This window comes from Hemiscyllium ocellatum, chromosome 30, assembly GCF_020745735.1.
Source record: "Hemiscyllium ocellatum isolate sHemOce1 chromosome 30, sHemOce1.pat.X.cur, whole genome shotgun sequence".
In the NCBI taxonomy this organism is placed as follows: Eukaryota; Metazoa; Chordata; class Chondrichthyes; order Orectolobiformes; family Hemiscylliidae; genus Hemiscyllium; species Hemiscyllium ocellatum.
Genome location: NC_083430.1, coordinates 26,793,695 through 26,815,670, shown reverse-complemented (window position 1 = coordinate 26,815,670; position 21,976 = coordinate 26,793,695). Strand labels below are relative to the sequence as shown.

The 21,976-nt window shown below is 40.1% G+C and overlaps 1 protein-coding gene across 1 annotated transcript in view; it reads left to right on the top strand.

Annotated features, from left to right (window-relative positions):
* Positions 1–12,906: 12,906 nt before the first annotated feature.
* LOC132830127 (protein argonaute-3) overlaps positions 12,907–21,976 on the top strand; it is a 121,568-nt gene continuing 112,498 nt past the window's right edge. Inside the window, exon 1 of the mRNA XM_060847629.1 lies at positions 12,907–13,258. Within this exon, the coding sequence (XP_060703612.1) occupies positions 13,240–13,258 (19 nt within the window). The 5' untranslated portion in view covers positions 12,907–13,239. The remainder of the gene's footprint in view (positions 13,259–21,976) is intronic.

Genomic DNA, 21,976 nt, shown 5'->3' with positions numbered 1-21,976 from the left:
AAGTCGTTATATTGTAGTAAGTTAACATATTTACATCTATCTTCAAACTGAATATTGTACATAGTGCTCCCAGTGTAGTTTCACCAATACCCTATATAATTGAAGCATAACCTTCCTGCTCTTTATTCAATTCTCCTTGTGATAAAGTTCATTCTATACACTTTCCTAATTGCTGTTTTGAAGAATTCTGCTTTTTGCAAGTATTCAAATTTTATATCTGCATATTACATTATGAAACTTACATTAAGATCAATAAAAGGATTCCACCTAAGAACTAGAAGTAGAATGCAGAAGAGATTTACTTGCAAATTTCCAAGATTGATTAAGGACAGGGATAGACAGGAAAGATTAGGATTGCTCTCCTTTGAGAAAAGCCTAGGAAGAGATCTGGTAGAGGTTTTCAAAGATATCAGGGGCCTGGATATAGAAACTTCCTGCTCAAAATGATCAAGAACAAAAGGAAACCGGTTTAGAGGTGATTTGCAAAAGAATGTGGAGTGAGAGAAAAAAACATTTCATCAGCGGTTGAGGTCTGTAATACTGTTTGAAGTTTGGTTTAGGCATTTTCAGTAAAAGTATGCAACAGGGCATTGGATGACTATTTATATTAAAAAAAGGATATGGAGAGAGAAAAGACAGGAGGAAGCCACCTACTTAATGCTACTTTGAAAAGTGTGGTTTGCATTTGTGTTGGGAAAGATGCAGCAATGCATTGACACGGAACACCATAGCCTAATTTAAGATCTTAGTAACTGCTACATTGATACATCCCTCAAGTTTCATACTAACTGCTGTATAATCAGAAATGAAGTTATCTTTAATACCGAATCTTTAGATTCTATGTGGACTTCTTTTATATTTTATTATAGACAAAGCATGCTTAAATGTTAAAAATGTAAAATGAGGGTTATGTATAGACTTTAAGTTGGGAGGATATAGGAGTATTTCGCAAAACATTTGGAATCTTGGAGTTTGTAAATGGATTGCAAATGCTGGGACGTTATACAGAATCTTTAAAGCTTTGATTAGGTGGCAACTAGAGAATCACATGTAATTTTGATCATCACATTTCTAAAATAATGAGGGCACCTTGAGAAGGTGTTGATGAAATTTATCACAATGGTTCCAAGGATGTGTAATTTTAGCAACGAGGTTAATTTGGACAAGCTATGTTTTTCTTCAAACAGATGAGGTTCAGGGGATATTTGATAGAGAATAGACAGGGAATAGCACTGATTCAGATTGCTCATACACAATGCCAGCATGGATTTGGTGAGCTTCGATAGAATCAGTCATTATAGCACAGTAAGCTATGACTGTTACTGAGGGTGCTGCTCTGTTTGTACATGGGTGAGACCTTTTTTCTCCCCCAAGTACATAGTAATGATGGCTGGCACTGTTAGTTTGCATATAATTTTAAAGCAATATCAAGCTGCTACCTGTACTATAAAAGTAGCAGAAGATAACCTTATCTATTTACACTATTCTTAAATCCACACAATTACTGTAGTGAACTATAGTTACTCAGAAGTCCCAAGGTGAAAACAAGGATCACTGCTAGAACCAGTTTGCTCTCCATTTCCATAAACAATTGAGTCTCTGGAATCTTGAGTACAATTTGGATGGCATGATGGCTCAGTGGTTAGCACTGCTGCCTCAGTACTCCATAACTGCATGGGTTTCAGCCAAATGCTCCACATTCTTTCCACAGTCCAATTCAAGGGGCCTAACAGGGAAGGCAGATGAACTCAGGGCTTGGTTAGGAACATGGGATTGGGATATCATAGCAATTACAGAAACATGGCTCAAGGCTGGACAGGACTGGCAGCTTAATGTTCCAGGATATAAATGCTACAGGAAGGACCGAAAGGGAGACAAGGGAGGAGGGGTAGTGGGGTTTTTGATAAGGGATAGCATTACAGCTGTGCTGAGGGAGGATATTCCTGGAAATACATCCAGGGAAGTTATTTGGGTGGAACTGAGAAATAAAGGGATGATCACCTTATTGGGATTTATTATAGACCCCCTAATAGTCAGAGGGAAATTGAGAAACAGATTTGTAAGGAGATCTCAGTTATCTGTAAGAATAATAGGGTTTTATGGTAGGGGATTTTAACTTTCCAAACATAGACTGGGACTGCCAAAGTGTTAAGGGTTTAGATGGAGAGGAATTTGTTAATTGTGTACAAGAAAATTTTCTGATTCAGTATGTGGATGTACCTACTAGAGAAGGTTGCAAAACTTGACCTGCACTTGGGAAATAAGGCAGAGCAGATGACTGAGGTGTCAGTGGGAAGCACTTTGGGGCCAGCAACCATAATTCTATCAGTTTTAAAATAGTGATGGAAAAGGATAGACCAGATCTAAAAGTTGAAGTTTGAAATTGGAGAAAGGCCAATTTTAATGGTATTGGGCAAGAATTTTGGGCGCAGATGTTCACAGGTAAAGGGATGGCTGGAAAATGGGAAGCCTTCAGAAACGAGATGAGAGTCCAGAGAAAGAATATTCCTGTTAGTGTGAAAGGAAAGGCCTGTAGGTATAGGAAATGATGTATGACTAAAGAAATTAAGGAGCATATTTACGAGAGAAATCAGGAGGGCAAAAAGGGGACGTGAGATAGCTTTGGCAAACAGAGTTAAGGAGAATCCAAAGGGTTTTTACAAATACATTAAGAACAAAAGGATAACAAGGGCCCCTCCAAGATTAACAAGGCAGCATTTGTGTGGAGCCACAGGAGATGGGGTAAGATACAAAATGAGTATTATGCATCAGTATTTACTGTGGAAAAGTATATGGAAGATATAGACTGTAGGCAAATAGATGGTGACATCTTGAAAAATGTCCATATTACAGAGGAGGAAGTGCTGGATGCCTTGAAATGCATAAAGGTGGATAAATTTCCAGGACCTGATCAGGTCTCTGTGGGAAGCTAGGGAAGTGATTGCTGGGCCTCTTACTGAGATATTTGTATCATCGATAGTCTCAGGTGGGGTGCCAGAAGACTAGAGTTGGCTAACGTGGTGCCACTGTTTTAAAAAAAAGTGGTAAGGACAAGCCAGGGAACTACAGAGCAGTGAACCGGATGTCAGTGGTGGGCTAGTTGTTGGAGGGAATCCTGAGAGACAGGATGTACATGTATTTGGAAAGACAAGGACTGATTAGGGATGTCACCATGGCTTTATGCATGGGAAATCATGTCTCGCAAACTTGATTGAGTTTTTTGAAGTAATAACAAAGAAGACTGATGACAGCAGAGCAGTAGGTGTGATCTATATGGACTTCAGTAAGACGTTTGACAAGGTTCCCCATGGGAGACTGGTTAGCAAGGTTAGATCTCCTGGAATACAGGGAGAACTAGCCATTTGGATTCAGAACTGGCTCAAAGATAGAAGTCAGGGTAGTGGTGGAGGGTTGTTTTTCAGATTTTCCTCTGTTCTGTGTAGTTCCTGTGCTGCAGTATGTGGTGCCTCGTTGAAATAATGTTCTGATGCAGCTTTGTTTGTGGATGTTGGGATGATTGCTTTTGTAGTTCAATATTGGTTTGTAGGTGGTGTTTTCCTGTAGACGCTGGTTTGAAGATCCCCATTGGCTGTTCGCTCTACTGAGACATCTAGGAATGGCAGTTTGTTGTTGTTTTCCTCCTCTTTAGATCTGTTGCTGAGAAATCACTAAACAAGCAGACAAAACATGTCCAGAAACCCTAGCCACTCTTCCCTACATCAAAGACATCTCTGAAATGACTGCCAGACGACTCAGACCCCTTGGCATCATGGTAGCCCACAAACCCACTAACACACTAAGACAGCAGCTAATAAACTTGAAAGACCCTATACAGACAACAAGCAAAATTAATGTCACTTACAAAATACAGTGCAAGAACTATAACAAACTCTACATTGGACAAGCAGGCAGAAAACTAGCCACCAGGATACATGAACATCAACTAGCCATAAAATGACATGACCCTCTCTAACTGGTATCCTTACATTCACCACTTCGACTGGGACAACACATCCATCCTAGGACAAGCCAAATAGAGACACGCACGAGAATTCCTAGAAGCATGACATTCCAACTGGAACACACTCAACAAACACAATGACCTGGACTCCATTTACTACCCCCTGAGAAAAGGAAACATCACCAACCTAAGGAAATCCAAACATATAAATAGAAAGCAGGAAATACCAGCGGTGCTTCATCTGGAGGCTCACTGAAGATGTTACCTAGTATGTCAAAATGAACCTTCCAGCTCAGCGAGCAAATCTACATCCAAATTGCCCAGTGTCCAGGAATGTGGAGGCTGGGTGGATTAACCATGGGAAATGCAGGGTTACAGGAACAGGGTTTATGCAGACTCAAGTGGCCTGCTGCCACATTGTAGGGATTCTAATGAATTTCAAATCTGTGCATGATACCAAGTTTTACAGGTATGGCTAATAGAGATTGTGGCAAAATATAGATTTGCAGAATGAAGGTGTAATTGGAAAAATATAAATAGACCACATGGTCTTCAGAAAGTAATTCAAATGGATGAAGAAAAAGTGGAATCTGAAGAATACTAGTACATAAATCATTAGAAGCTACACCAATGAGTTTTTTTTAAAAAGCAACCAAGAATCAATCACTTCGAATAGCTATAATTGTATTAGCCTCCACCACTTCCTCTGGCAGCTCATTCCCTACACTTACTACCCTCTGCATGAAAAATGTACCTCTTAGGTCTCTTTTATATCTTTCCCCTCTCACTGTAAACCTATGCACTCTAGTTCTGGACTCCCCCACCCCAGAGAAAAGATTTTGTCTATTTATCCTATCCATGCCCCTCATTATTTTGTAAACCTCTATACGGTCACCCCTCAGCCTCCGGCACTCCAGGGAAAACTGCCCCAGCGTATTCAACCTCTTCCTATAGCTCAAATCCTCCAACCCCGACAACATCCTAGTAAATCTTTTCTGAACTTGAAACAATATGGTTACAGGTTTCCCTGCTATCTGAACGTAGAGTGTTCCTATGAAACCTTTCATAAGCCAAATGGCGTAAAACGAAGAAGCATTAATTTACGTGGGAAAAAATTTCACCTTTTCTCGTAAAAGCAAAAATCCTCTTAAAATTTCCTTCCGCTAGAGAAAGCAGGTACTAATGTAGGTCTTTCTTTCGTAAAAGTAAAGTGGCGTAAAGCAGAATTTCAAAGTGGGGGATACCTGTCAAAATTAATTTACTGGATGAGACCAATACCAATAAAGCCAGTACTGATTGCTCATTCCTGAGAAGGTGGTAGTGAGCTGCTTTGTTGAATCATTGCAGACCACATGGTGTGGGACGCTCAGTGCTTTGGGGAAGGGAATTCCTGTATTCTGACCCTGATGAAGTATACAGTGACACTGATGAAGTGGCTACGCAGTGCTACGTCAGGATGGCGAATGGTTTGGAGGGAGGTTTGCAGGTGATGGTACTCCCCAGTGTCTGCTGCCCTTCAAAGTGGAAGACGTCATGGGTACAGAAGGTGCTGTCAGAACAGCCTTGGCGAGTTACTGCAGTACATCCTGTCGGCACACACACACAGCTCTGAGGATAGGGAGAGTTCTCTTTCAGAGAGGAGTAGGGGAGATTTTCCTGGTGGAATGGTTAACATTCATCTAAAAATCACTAAATAAAAGAAACGGAGTATCACTTCATTTTCAAAAGGGAGCTTACTGTGAATCAATTGGGTGCTGCACTTTCTACATCCCAATAGTGACTGCATTTCAATCTTATTGAGCACAATCTGCTTTGGGACAATCTAAGTTCATGAAAAGAACACTCTATTCAAAGGAAGTGGTCGAGGCAGATACGTTAACAACATTTAAAGGGCATTTGGGCAAAAACATGGATAGGAAAAAAGGTTTAGAAGGGTATGGGCCAAATGCAGGGAAATGGGGTTAGTGTGGATGGGCCAAAGGGCCTGACTCCGTGCTGTAGGACTCTATGACTCAAAGGAAATGCAGGGGGTTACAAGAGTGGAGCCCACCCACAGAAACAGAGGGCTCAAACTTCAAATCAAATCGAGAACAGAAAAGAATAACCAATTCTAACAGTCTCCAACATTCAAACAGTTGATCTGTAATTAACATCACGTCAATTAAATCCTAAAACCAGCAGGGGTGATCAACTGGTGCTCAGTAACTCCACATCCCAGTCAACACAATGCTAACTGGACATTGAGGGTCACATTTTTAATGATGCCCTTCAATGTTTCTGTCCATGTAACAGCAACACAATAAGCAAACGTGGACAGAACCTTGGAATGAAACATGTGACAGGAAATATTCACCACGGCTTAAGGTATTCAATCTCACAGTGTATTTGCAGGCCATTTAGCCCACTGTCCTTGTATTAGATCTGTCAAAGATCTATTCAATCAGTCCCACTCCCCTGCTCTTCCCCCAAATTCTTACACTGCTTGATTTCAACTATTTCACCAATTCCTCTACGAATATTATGAATTGAATCTGCCTCCACTGGTCTTTCAAACATAGTATTTCTGACCAGAACAGCTCATTGCGTAAAGTTATTTCTCATCTTACCTATGGTTTTTTTATGTTCAATCTGACCGCTCTGGGGCACTGAGCCGCCTACAGAAGCCTGTTGCTTCATACTCACTCAATTGAAACCATTCAAAAACAAATGTTTGAATGCCTAGAGTGAATTTCTCCTCAATCTTCTCTCTGTTCCCAGGAGAACAAGACCCCATTGTGTCCATATTAACAAATTCCAAATTGGCACTGCACTCCAGAATGGATTTGATTACCCAGTATTTTCCATCATACAGCATTCATCATTTTTCAAAATTCCTCTCCACTCCCCTCTTCTCCCATTTCTCAGATATGGACTAAACATGAAGTGCCCACCAGATAGTTAGAGAAGTGGTTCACTCGGCTGATTGCTGAGAGAAAAGCATTACCTCATCAGGAAAGTTTGAGCAGGGTTGGTCTTGTACTCATAAGGGCTTAGGAGGATAAGAGGTAATCCTACAGAAACATACAAAATTCTGAGCACAGTTCAACTGGGTACAAGCTGTGATGATATTCCCTCAGCGGAGGCTCACTGATGATGTTACCTAATATGGTGACGAAATGTCTGAAAGATAGAACTAAAAAGCAAATTCTTTTAGAGAACTTTGGTTAGGACATACTTCAGAGTACAGTGAACAGTTCTGGTGTACATTTTACAAAGTGCACAGAGACACTGGAGCAGGTGTAAAATATTTACTTGAATAATAAATTGCAAGGTGAGATATCTATCAGGAAATACTTAAGGGTCAAGTGCTCTTATGTAGAAAAAAGGATACAGGCATAAATAGACTTAGGTTTTATTGTCACGTACTCAAGTACAGGGATACAGGAGTACAGTGAAGTTTATAACTTTTCACAGCACCATCTTAGGTAAAATGTAGAAAAAGATATGTTAAAATTCCAAGATTACAGTTCTTCTCAGTATAAAGTAGTAAATAAGAAATAAAAATACTAAAAAGTTCCAAATTACAGTCCTCCTTTAGCTATGGGTCTGCAGTTTCTCCACACTGGGCTATCCACAAGAGGGCTCAATCTCTCCTATGCTGGGCTTTATCTCTATTTGATAGAGAGGAGTTTAGGATTATGAAAAGGTTTGACAGAGTAAATCTAGAGATTATATCTCCACTTGTGGGGATAGATTAGAAGGAACATAATGATTATCCTATTCTTACAAATCCAAAAGTCAGAAGAAAATCACTTATCAATAATTGTTTAGGGTATGAAACATGCTACCCGAGGAAGTAATTGTAATAGGGTCATAGAGATGTCCAGCATGGAAATAGACCCTTCGGTCCAACCTGTCCATGCTGACCAGATATCCCAACCCAATCTAGTCCCACCTGCCAGCACCTGCCCATATCCTTCCAAACCCTTCCTATTCATATACCCATCCAAATTCCTTTTAAATGTTGCAATTGTACCAGCTTCCAACACATCCATATGGCAGCTCATTCCATACACGTACCACTCTCTGTGTGAAAAAGTTGCCGGCTGGGAATGTGGGTTCAAATCCCAAAATGGCAGAGGGTAGAATTAAAACTCAATGAGTAATTCTGGAATTGAAACCTAGTTTCAGTTATGGACACCATACAATTATTATTCTTAGTTGCAAAGAACTATCTGGTTTCTTTTGGTCCATTAAGGAAGGGAAGCGGACAGGTTTACCTGGTCTGGCCTGAACCCTCTTCAGTACCTCCACAATGTAGTAACCACACTATGTGAGGTCTGTTAGCCACTTGCTATTACACTCTATATCCCTGGAATAATACCAAGACTCAGTGTTATACAGATATATTCCCATTTCCTAATCTTAATTCCAAATGGATTATTTCATATTCTTCTACACCTGTCACCTGTTTGCCTCCATATATCTTGCTGCACAACCATCTGTCAGATCTTCAGTAGAATTTATTACACATGTACTTTGTAATTTGCATGTTGTGACTCAATTCTCATTTTGTTTGCTTAGCGACTAAATCCAGATCATTTACACTCTCATCAAGAATGCACGTATGCACACACACACACACACACACACACACACACAAATCATCCAATTTGGACCATACCAGGATTGATCTGCATCATTCAAATGGTGGAAAGTAAGGAATTATGGCCATCAACAGACATTTTGGAATGCATGCACACACAATGCTACAGAGTAGTCCTCAATTACAGAAGAATTGTAATGAAGTATAGGTTTTGGCATATTCTTTAATGAGATGTGGATGTTACAGGCAAGGCCAGCATTTCTTTCCCACTAAGTCAGACTCATTGCTTTATGAAGTCACATAGGCCGCACAAGAGAAGGTGATACAAATTAAGTGATCGTGGAACTAAGACAGCCAGATAGAGTTAGTATACAGATCAGACATGATCTCACTGAATGCTAGTCCAGGCCCACTGGGCTGAATAGATTGTTCCTGTTGCTAGGTATAAAGGCAGCTGAATTGTTATGAATACTTCAGCCTTATCTTTTGCACAAATGTGCTGGGTTTCCCCATCACTGAGGATATTTGGGAATGTTTGTGGAGCTGCCTCCTATGAGCTGTTTAATTGTCCATCACCATGTATATTGTGACAGAACTGCAAAGCTTAGATCTGATCTGTTGTGTGTGGGAATGCACAGCTCTGTCTATCACTTGCTGCTTATGCTGCTGATCTGCATGCAAGTTGTTCTATTCGGTAGCTCCACCAGGTTAACAACTCATTTTTATGTATGCCTTGTGCTGCTCCTGACATGCTGTCCAATAGGTGTAGATTATTTACTTTCCAATTAAACAAGAGGAAAGAGAAATAAAAGGATCTGTCAACACGGACAAAGAAAGATGCAAGAAGGTTTTTCCTGGAGCATTAAAGCCAACAAGGACCTGGTTGGATTATTTCTGTGCTGTAAGTGTTTAGAACATAGAACATTACAACTCAATACAGGCCCTTCAGCCCTCAAGTGTTCCACCAACCTATGGAACCAATCTGAAGCCCATCTAACCTACACTATTCCATTCTTGTCCATATGCCTATCCAACGACCATTTAAATGCCCTTAAAGTTTGAGAGAGTGTACTACTGTTGCAGGCAGTGTGTTCCACGCCCCTACTACTGAGTAAAGAAACTACGTCTGGCACCTGTTCTAGATCTATTACCCCTCAATTTAAAGCTATGTCCCCTCATGCTAGCCATTGCCATCCGAGGGAAAAAGTTTTACTGTCCACCCTATCTAACCCTGTGATCATCTTATGTCTCAATTAAGTGACCTCTCAACCTTCTCCCTAATGAAAACAGTTTCAAGTCCCTCAACCTTTCCTCGTAAGGGACTTCTCTTTGAACTGCTGCACCCACAATGCTGTTGGCTAAGAAATTCTGATCCGATAACAATGAAAGAGCAACACATATATCCAAATCAGGATCAGAGCTCTGAAGGGACTTTGGTGTGGAGGTCAACACCTTGACTTTTTGCATTGCATCCTGGATACCTAACATACTGCTGCTGTGGAAGATGTTGAATCCAGGAAAAGGGATAGTAATCTGTATGCCCTCAGCTCTTTGAGTATGGCACCCATTGTAAATGGTGAGGTGATAGCCTTACAGTATTATCGATAGATTCTTAAGCCAGAGACCCAGGCTTGAATCCTGCTACGGCAGAAGGTGGAATTTGAATTCAATATGAAAATTTATCTTGCTAATTAGCAGCCTAATAATGACCATGAAACTATCATCAATTTCAGGGAACACCCATCTGGTTCAATAATTTCTTTTAGGGAAGAAAATTGCCATCCTGATCAGATCTGGCCCACATGTGACTCCAGACCCAGAGCAATGTGGGTGACACTTGACCATTCAAAATTAGGGATGGGTAATAAATGCTGGCCTGGCTAGTGACACCCATAGCCCATGAATGACTAAAAAGTGTGAATAAAACTTGCAAGGGCTCTGATGAGCTACTCGCTATCTTGTTTCCATTGACATAGTGGATGGTATTTAATCCAATTGACAGGAGTCTTACCTGCTAGCTGAATAGTGGCTCCATTCCCAATTGAGGAAGTCATTAAATCCCATCCGGTGTTTGGGACTGACATAATTCAACTAATTAATGCTGACCTCCTAGGAATTTAGTAACAGCAACTTGCCCTTAGTGATGCTCCGAGGGTCACAGAAACAGAGCTAAAGATTTCTGTCGTTTGAGCTGGTTTATGTGCAAAGGTATCTGCTTTAGACACTCAAAGATGACTTTATCAAAAAAGTGTGATGAATGGATTCAAACACTGGCCAAATCCACTCAAATTCATGATATGCCAGTGGTCAAAGTTGTGGCAGATAAAGTTCCAGGAAACAGTTCTTGTAATAGATTCTGAACCTTTGATCATTGTTTTCAAAAATCAACTTCCTCAAGCATCTTATGTTGAAAATGAGGAGAACAGTAATTTTACCAAATGGCATAGGAATTACAATCACAGCTTTACTTTGAAAGTTTGATTTACTTAGAAAGAAACTTCTGCATCAAAAAAAAACAGGTTTTCGATAGTCCATGCACCTGAAAAATTTTACCCAAATCAGATAAAAATTTCATTTAATCAAGGATCATAGTAAACAATATAACTTAGGTTAAAAGCATTTGAATAGAACTCACTCCGTGGAAAATAATGTACAGCTTGATTAAAGTACTTCCAGTAAAAAATTAGGTTTGCAGATGCTGGAAATCACAGCTGAAAATGTGTTGCTGGTCAAAGCACAGCAGGCCAGGCAGCATCTCAGGAATAGGGAATTCGACGTTTCGAGCATAAGCCCTTCATCAGGAATCAAGAATTATCTTCAGCCTCATGTCACGATTCCAAAACATAGATAACATTTTAAATGCCTCGAATGTGGTGAACAGCCATAAAAGATGATGCAAAATTTAGAAGTTTGCTGTTCCAACAAAAAGGTCACTGATCTTAAATATTAGTCTGTTGCTCTCTCGAAGAAATGATTAGGTCAGGCAGCTTCTATCATTTTGTTTTAAATTTCCTAACATTGAGTTAAGCCTTTTTCTAATTCACAAAGTAAAGCTGAAGTAGAAGGTTGCAGATTCAATTTGTAACCTGTTGAGTTAGCTGATTATCTGAAAACCTAGATACCCATATAAATATTGTCCGGATTGGATGAGTGTAGACCGGCTGCATCACTGCAAAAATTGTTAAAATTATAAACAAATACAAAGTGAGATTTCCACGATTAGTTTGCAGCATCCCCATTCACAACTCAGACAATTCATTACTTTCCAGTTGACCTGTGATTAGTACAGCCAAAAAGAATTGGCTGAAGTCAAAGCAAAGTTCTCATCTCACCACCTGGTGGCCATTTTCGGAGGGGCTTCTGGGGAAAAGCCCGAGTCTTCAACATGAGGGTTGTACAGAGAGAAAAACATGTTCAGTGTATTCAGATTTTTATGAATTAAAATATAGAAATGCTGTCCAAAAAAAGTCACCATTACGCGCGGATATAAATCTTAAGAACGCACTCGACAAAAATACCATACCGCCTTATCATCCTGAGATAATGGAGATGCTTCAAAAAGAACACGAGTTGCTCCCGAGGATTCCTCACATTCCCTCCCCATTCAAATTTGTAATTTAACTCATCCTCTACTATTTCGAATGCTAGGGATGTGGTAGAGTAACTATTAATTGTTGACAGGATTAAACTGCACCTGTTCTTTCTTTATACGACTAAAGATCTGACCCTTATCTAAAATATACCTTATCACTCTTCTAGGCAATCACTCGCTAACGAGTTTGATGGTCCACCAACTTACTAGAAAATGTGGCTCACGTACTTTATTGTTCAGCTTCAGGAAACATTTTCACTGAATCACGTACTCCGGCTACACTGGGCACCTTGCTTTGTAATCCTGGGTTCTCATTTTGCTAACTCTGCGAAGAAGGCAGCTGCCTTTTACCAGAACCATCTGAAGTTGAAAGAAGCCTCGAAGAGAAGTTTATATCCTCGGCGTTGCTGGAAAGAACATTGATTACAAAACAAAGACATGGTTTTGAGCCTAGAACTTGGTCATGAAGCCCAAGTCGAACACGTGTAAATTATTCGCCATACCAGTTGAACAAAAAAACAAAGAGGACTGAAAGGAAAGCAATTTCCGCTCCACTTGGTGAAAGAGAATCAAAAATAATATCTTTAAAAATAATCCTTAGGAAAAACAATGACCTTGCGTTTCCCTGGAAACCGGTTTACAAAATGGCGACGAATAGACGATTACGTCCCGTGATGACGTAAGGCCCCCGAAACATTGGAATAAATAACCCAGGGTCGCCAATCGTCACTTCCGGCGGTTAGATGACGGTTTTTCCGGTTGGGGAGACGCCGTAGCTGAGGGGGAGAAAAAAAAGACGAAAGAGGCGGAAAATAAAGTGGTGTGCGCGGGGCCCAAGTGATCACGAGTAGTAGATACCTCTGAGTCCGAAGCCATCCTGCCCACTTCAGGGGTTCGTCTCCGGTCAGTGAAAGGGAGAAGCCTCGCCGGTGTTTTACAGCCAGGGAGGAGCGGGCCCGCCAGGCAAAGATCTGCACCGAACCGGGCAGACCATCCCTCCGACAGCGCAGCGGCTGGGGATCGAAGCGGGTCACCCGCCGGCCGGTATCGTCCGTCAAGAGGCCGCTGAAAACCAAGCCTGTGTAGGAAGGGGCTCCATGAATGGAAATCGGAACCCCAGGTATGAGTAGCCGCTGCACTGGATCCCGCAAGTTACTTGAACATGCCCTTAAACGGCGAGTGGCGAAACCTAGGGGATTGAGTGCTGCGGAAGGAATCTAAGCACAGTAGCGGCCGCGGGGCGGGGAAGGAGCAAACTGTCATAAAACCAGAGAAAATAGGCGAGCGAGGGAGATATTTATAAATGGGTTACTGGAAATGTTAAAGTCAGACTTTAATTAGATGAGAAACAAAAAAAGAAGTTGCTGGGAAAGCTTAGCAGGTCTGGAAGTATCTGTGCAGAGAAATCAGTTATCATTTCGGGTTCACAGAACTGAAGAGTCACCAGACCCGAAATGTTAACTCTGATTTCTCTTCAGAGAGAAAGTTACTTGGTTTGACTGAGATGATATTAACTTGACACGCTGTGTGCACTGGCGCCGTCGGTCAAATTTCTAATATTTCAGTTGCAGAATAATCTGACTTATAAGCTTTAGTTTTATTTTATCACTGTTTGTAAACTGAAAGGTGCAAAAAGAATGTCAGGAAAAACAACTTCAATACTTGTAAGATAAATTATTTGCTGCCTCCGTTAATTTAGAGGGACCTAGCAGACGTTAAAATCCTGTTAGAAATAAAACCTGTGATTCTGCCTGCTGAAGAAAATGATTATGCCAACTTTTTTTTTAAAAAATCCCCACTTTTAATTACAAAGTCATTGAGTCATGCAGCATGAAAACAGACATTTCGGCCCAACTAGGCCATGTCGACCATGTTCCCAATCCGAACTCGTCCTGCTTGCCTGCATTTGGCCCGTACACCTCCAAATTGTTCTTATTCATATACTTATCCAAATGTCTTTTAAATGTTGTTGTAACTATACCTGTATCCACCACTTCCTCTGGTAGTTCATTACAATAGACAATAGGTGCAGGAGTAGGCCATTCTGCCCTTCGAGTCTGCACCAGCATTCAATATGATCATGGCTGATCATCCTTAATCAGTATCCTGTTCCTGCCTTCTCTCTATAACCCTTGATTCCACTATCTTTGAGAGCTCTATCCAACTCTTTCTTAAATGAATCCAGAGACTGGGCCTCCACTGCCCTCTGGGGCAGAGCATTCCACACAGCCACCACACTCTGGGTGAAGATGTTTCTCCTCATCTCTGTCCTAAATGGTCTACCCCGTTTTTTAAGCTGTGTCCTTTGGTTCGGCACTCACCCATCAGCGGAAACATGTTTCTTGCCTCCAGAGTGTCCAACCCTTTAATCTTATATGTCTCAATCAGATCCCCTCTCCGTCTTCTAAACTCAAGGGTATACAGGTCTAGTCGCTCCAGTCTTTCAGCATAAGGTAGTCCTGCCATTCCAGGAATTCACCTTGTGAACCTACGCTGCACTCCCTCGATAGCCAGACTACACATAAAAACCACTCTCTGCTTTTTAAAAAAAAAAGATGTCCCTTTTTAAATCTTTCCCCTCTCACCTTTAAAATATGCCTTCTACTTTTGAACTCTCGCACTAGGAAAATTATCTTTGCTATTCACCTTATTTATGCCGGTCGTGATTTTATAAATCTCCTGAGGTCACCCCTCAACCTCTGATACTCCAGTGGAAAAATATCCCAGCCTATCTTTATAACTCAAAACTTCCATTCCTAGCAGCATCCTGGTAAATCTTTTTTGAACTCTCTCCAATTTAGTAATCCTTCATGTAGCAGGATGACCAGAACTGTACACCATATTCCTGAAGAGGCTCACCAATGTCCTATACAGCCTCAACATGATATCCTGATCTCTATACTCAAAAGCCTGAGTAATGTAAACAAGCATGATAAACACTGCCTTAACCACCATCTGAATAATGCAAATTTTGAAGAATTATGTATCTGAACCCCCAAATTTCTCTGTTCTGTGACATTATCCAGAGCCCCAAAGTCTTGTTTTACCAAAATGCAACACCTCTCATTTATCCAATGGGCTGCTCCTCTGCCCATTGACCCAATTGATCAAGATCTCTTTGTAGTCTTAGATAACCACCTTCGCTGTCCACTATATCACCAATTTTGGTCTCCTAAATTCTCATCCAAATCATGTATATAAGTGACAAACAAAAGTGGACCCAATACTGATCCCTGTGAAACACCTCTGATGGCAAACCTCCAGTCTGAAAAACAAACCTGTACCACCACTCGGTGTCTCCTGATGTCAAGCCAATTTGGTATCCATTTGGCAAGGTTACCCTGAATCCCATGTGATTTAACTTTACTAATTAGTCTACTGTGCAGAACCTTGTCAAAGCACCCCTCTGCCCTCCTCAATCTTTTTGGTTCCATCTTCAAAAAGATCAAGTTTGTGAGACACTATTTCCTTCACACAGAGCCATTCTGACTATCCCTAATCAGTTCTTGCCTCTCCAAGTGCATGTAAATCTTATGTTTCAGAATCACCTCTAACAACTTACCTATGTCTGACTCACAGCTCTATAGTTCCCAGGCTTCTTGTTACAGCCTTTCTTAAATAAAGGCACAGCATTAGCAATCCTTCAGTCATTGGGCATCCCCCCCTGTGGTCATAGATAATATAAATGCATCTGTTAGAGGTTCTGCAATTTCTTCCCTAACTTCCCACAGTGTCCTAGGACACGTTTGATCAGGTCTTAGAGATTTACCTAACTTATGTTTTCTGGGACCTCCAGAACTTGCTCTTCTGTGGATGTGAACTGTTTTCAAAACATCAATATTTATTTCCAATTTCTCCAGTCTTCGTTTCTTTGTCCACAATAAAAACCAGTTCTCAATATCTCTTCCACCTCCTGAGGTTTAACACAGATGACCTTGCTGATCTTTAAGTGGCCCGATTCCCTCCCCAGTTGCTCTTTTGCTCTTAATACTGCTTGTTGAATCTCTTTGAGTTAGCCTTGGCAGCAGAGGTAAATGATGCCTCATATCTCCTTTTTGTCATCCTGATTTCCCTCTTAAGAATGCCCCCACATCCATTATTCTCCTCAAGCACTTGGTTATGTGAATTAACGTTCTTTCTCCACCTTCCCCAACCAATACAAGATACATTGTGTCCTTGCTATATTCAGTGCTTTGTTTGAAGTATTTGTGTACCGGAGAGCACTGATTCATCAGCTCAGGGAGGGCAGTATGTTACATTCAGCACAATGTTTCCTTGGCCATCTTTGACTTGATGCCATGACCCCCTTTCACTGACATTAGTACTAGTCATTTTAAAATAATGACTTGTGATTAAATGAAAAATTAACACTTCTTACAATATTGAAAGTTGAGAGTTCTGTGAAGTGTAATTCGGGGAAGCAGGATTGACGAATTACATGATTAATTTGCTGAAATGTTTAGAAGCATTTACAGTAATTGTCTAATGGTCATCTTAGACAACATGGGTATGGTAAATGGCCATTTGGGCACATCTTTTAATAGGGTTAGTGAAGTTGGCTGTTAGTGCTATTGTAAAAGTGAACATATAAATCGACATTGCTTTTTGTTTATGCAATTCCTTGTGCACTTTCTATAGAAGATGAAAGTTGCTTGGATTACATCTCTATTACAATGTGGTAATGCATTTATATCAGACTGATATATCATGCTTGCAGTCATCACTACAATTCAATTGTTCAATTCAATTGTTTTGATGAATTGATAGGATTAGTTTGGTCATCGATGCACGCAAATGTAGTCTGAAGTAATTAGAACAATTGGGGAAAATGATTGTAAATAGAAATGGAAAGTTAGGTATTATTCCACCTTCTAGCAGTTGGTGAAAAAGATCATTCTGGTCCCATGCTCAGTATTCTCTTACGATTAATTTAACCAAGTTTTTTCACAATTTAATATTTAAATAAAATTTCCAATACATCTTCCTCTTTTTAGGCTTTACACATACTTAACCTTGCTGAAAATGTGTTGCTGGAAAAGCGCAGCAGGTCAGGCGGCATCCAAGGAACAGGAAATTTGACGTTTCGGGCATAAGCCCTTCATCTTTCCTGATGAAGGGCTTATGCCCGAAACGTCAAATTTCCTGTTCCTCGGATGCTGCCTGACCTGCTGCGCTTTTCCAGCAACACATTTTCACCTCTGATCTCCAGCATCTGCAGACCTCACTTTCTCCACATACTTAACCTTGCCTAGTAATGTTGTAGATCAACTACATGTTGTTCCAATGCCGATGTTTACTTGAGATACCCACACACAACTGTGGCTATTATTTATTTATTCTTCCCATCTATTAACAGTGTCTCTGAAATTTGATTACTTATTTTACCACTCCACATCTTGATTGATTTATTGCTGTCATATGTACAGTGAAAAGTGTTTTGTGTGCACTGCAGGCAAATCATGCCATACAAAGTGTATCAGGGTAGCAGAACAGAGTGCAGTATACAGTGTTACAGTCACAGAGAAGGTGCAGAGAGAGAGATCAGAATTAACATTTAAGGAATCTGTTCAAAAATCTGAGAACAGTGGGGGGCAAAGCTGTTCTTGAATCTATTTGTATGTGTATACAAACTTTTATATCTTATGCCGGGTAGAAGGGCATATAACCATGGGGGGAAGAATCTTTGTGTTAGTTGCTTTGTCGAGTTTGCAGGATGTATAAATGGAGTAATTGGTTGAAAGGGTTCACTTACGACCTATGTTTCTTCCCAATCTTTATTTGAAGAAGAAACGAAGTGCAACCAGTCTTCTGGATTAGTTACATCCAGCAAATGTTTAGCACTGTTCAATGTTGTAAATTAAATTGAAATATTTCAATAAAATTAGTTTCTTTCCAAGCAATGCCAATGACAAGCAGAGTCCAGAGATGAATGAAATGTCAGTTAATGAACTTTTTTTAGTATCGCAATCAACAACAAGCTTGCTAAAATTGGTAGCGTTTTGGTAGCCTGATAGCACTAAATTAACTTTATATCCCTTTTTCTCTTCTTGACATGCTGGAACATAAAGATCTAACTCCTCTGGTCCTAGCTCAGCGCAGTTTATGATAATAAGACCGTTTGATAATCAGTTGCTGTGAAATAATTGTTATCAGGCCAACTTCCCTGAATTGAAAGTTTGTAAATTCAGGGAAGAAGCAAGAACATTCTTCTGCTTAAAAATAGTTTGAAATATTGGTTGAACCAATGTAGTTGGCAACTGTGTTTTTTAATGCACTATAATATACAGTTCCCTTAAATCAAAGTGCTGAATAATTCTAATTAAATAGATCAGTGTTGGATATAACTCAGTTGGTAGCCTGTGTACTTCCTACCCAGATGGTTGTGGGTTCAAAACACACTCAAGTACTTGAGCACAAAAAAAAGATTGAAACTCCATTGTGGTATTAAGTGATCACTTTGTTTTAGGATCTGCTGATTTTTGGATGAGATGTGGTCAGAAGTGTAGTCATAAATAATCACCTGGCACAATTTTGATGAAAATTAGGTAAGTTCTCTCGAGTGTCTTGGCCAATATTTATCCCTCAATCACTAACACTAAAACACGTTATCTGGTCTTCAATACATCGCTATTTATGGGAGTTTGGAGTGTGAAAGTTGGCAGCTGTCTTTTGAAGACTGTAACATACTTTGAGGTATCTTGCGGCTGTGAAAAGGACTATATAATCTAAAGTTGTTTTTTATTTCTGTATAGAATAAGTTCTGGAACATACCAGTTGTTGCAGGATTTTGACAGTACACTGTATTCCTGTGCCATGAATTATATAGGTAACTACCAGAATGGTACTGATTGATAGATTTGTTTCTTCTGTTCATAAGGTAATCAGCTAATGTACAAAAATAATGTCTGTAGTGATAGTTTCAAGATACTAATACAGGAATGTCGACCAAAAGCTTTCTTTGTATTACTATTTCATGGGCAACACTGGCTAGTCCAGCACTTACTGTCTATCCATAATTGCCTTTGAGAAGATGATAGTGAACGGATCTTTGAATCTTGTGGTATAGGAATACCAAAAGCATTGTAAAGAATAGTGTTCTAAGGTCCTGACCCAGTGACAATAAAGGAACAATACTATAGTTGCAAATCAAAATTGTGTGTGGCTTGGAGGAAACCTGCAGCTGGTGATAATCCAAAACATCTGCTGCTCTCGTCTCCTAGATGGTACATGATTTGGAAACTGTTGTCAAGGAAGCCATTATTATAATGCATCTTACTGATGGTACACACTGCCATTTTAAATTGGTGGAAGTGGGTGTTGAAAGTGGTGGATGGGATGCCAATTGAATGGCTATTTTGTCCCTAATGGTGTTGAGCTGCTTGAATGTTGGAGCTGCAATTGTAAAATATTCCATGACACTGCTGACTAAACGCAGATTGTAGATGGTAAACAAGCTATGGCGAGTCAAGGCAGCATGTTGCCTGCTGCTGAATTTCCTGCCTCCGACCTGCTCTTGTAGTCACAGTATTTATATGGTTAGTCCAGTTCAGTTTCCAATCGGTGATTCTTTGCCTGTGAAGCCCTCTGATGTTCCAGGGAAGGGAAATATACAACATAGTGGAACTACTTTGTTTATTGTAGCAATTGCTGTAATTGTAGTTCATGTAGTATTATTATTATTATTATTATTACTACTACTACTACTACTACTGGACAGGATGATTGGCAGTGTCTTGATGATCTGAATTTCAAAAAAAGACTTTGCAAGTTGAAGATCTGAACATCATCCATGGAAGTTTCTGTCAGTTGAATAAATGCTAAATGTTTGCAGTATGTTTTAAAATACATAATTTTGTGTTCTCATTGACGTTCTTTGATTGAATGTATTTGGGGCTGATGTATAATCACACGACTAATGAAATCCTTTATCATGACATGGCAATAATGTCCTTTTTAAAAGGCTGGAGGGAGCCAAAATTGATTGGAAATACTGTTTGTAATGTACACTTTACATATTCTGACACATGGTGCAGAAAGCCAGAAAAGATTCCAGAGAAATGTGCCTTGTTTCAGTTGAATTTTCATTGCTTTATATTCAACTGACATTACAGCTGATACAGAAGAGCCAAATAACAGCCTTAAATAGTTAATCCGCTCTCTGCTGCTGTGCATGTTTGCTCATTAGTTTGAGTTAAATAATGTACATTGGCTATACCACTTGTTCCTGACAAAAGATTAGAATAGATTACTTAGTGTGGAAACAGGCCCTTCGGCCCAACAAGTCCACACCAACCCACCGAAGCGCAACTCACCCATTCCCTTACATTTACCCCTTTACCTAACACTACAGGCAATTTAGCATGGCCAATTCCCCTGACCTGTACATCTTTGGACTATGGAAGGAAACCGGAGCACCCGGAGGAAACCCACGCAGACACAGGGAGAATGTGCAAACTCCACAGTCAGTTGCCTGAGTCGGGAATTGAACCCGGGTCTCTGGCGCTGTGAGGCAGCAGTGCTAACCACTGTGCCACCGTACTGATATTTATCTGTATGAACAAAATACAGGTTCTAAGTAGATGTAAAATTGAAATGTATGTTTGTGCATAATTTGTTCTGCATGTAGACCATTGTCAGGTTGTTTTAGTCAGTCAGATTCTTCCAGAACACTGGCTCACATAATCATTTTCCGTGGTATGCTGTCTGGACGACTACCTTGCACCCTTCAGAAACATTTACTCATTCAGAAAATTGCCTGTTTACTAACTCTCAACACTGTGCACCAGCTCCTCTCATTGGCACCTTACCTTGCGAAGCTGCGGTTTTAGAATTCTCACCTTCTGTTAAAGTCCTTCTGTGACCTCCATTCTGTGTGTCTGAATCTTTTTATGTGGCTCTATGATCCACTCTAATACTCCAATTCTGACCCTTTGTGCATTATGAATTTTCCTTGTGCAGTTGTCAGTCATCTGCTTGAAGATCTAACATCCACCCTGACCCTTTCAACCTCTCTCTCTTCCTTTTTCTTTTCCTTTCAGATCTCCTTAAAACCTACATCTTTGACCAAGCTCCTGGCTATCTGATCTGGCAACAAATTTTGATAGTGAGCCAATTAACAATGTATGAAAGCTGGTTAAATGCTTGATGAACAAGAGGATGGAGAGGTGGAAATATTTGGAAACTAGTTTCAGAATTTAGGACTGTAGACAACTGAATGCTGATTATCAATTTAGGGACAAACCAAACTGAGGGTTCGTGAGGCCAAAATCTAGTATTTTATTATAGATCTATAAGCACAGACATTTCTCTAGTATAAATAGGGCCATTCCGGGAACCCATTCACAACTTGCATTCATGCATCTTCAAATTTAAAAGATGTCAAACAATTTTTTTTCTTGGAGATGTAAGGGCAAAAATGAACACTGATCCTAAAAGGAATGAATAAATGCTTGGTGCATGTGGTGACTATTAAATAATATCTAGGAAATGAGAGACCAGGAGCTTAAGGAAAGAATTTATAATGTGGAGCCTTTATCAATTGAAAGGACAGCCAGCATTACTAGACAGGATGAAGCGGTGCACAAGTTGTTGGACATTGGAGTGGAGATTTTGGATGTGGGAGTCTATATAACCAAGAAGGCATTTGCATAAAATGACTGTGTATTTTTACATTTTTGAGCTGTTGGAAAGATCAAGAGAATTTTTAAACTGGCAATAATAGGAATGATGGGAGAGTCAGTGACATGAGATGCTATGCAGACATGAACTTGGGATGAGTTGCAGTTCACCAAGGCTGGAGAATGTGAAGCCAGCAGAAGTGCTATTGAATAGTCCTGTT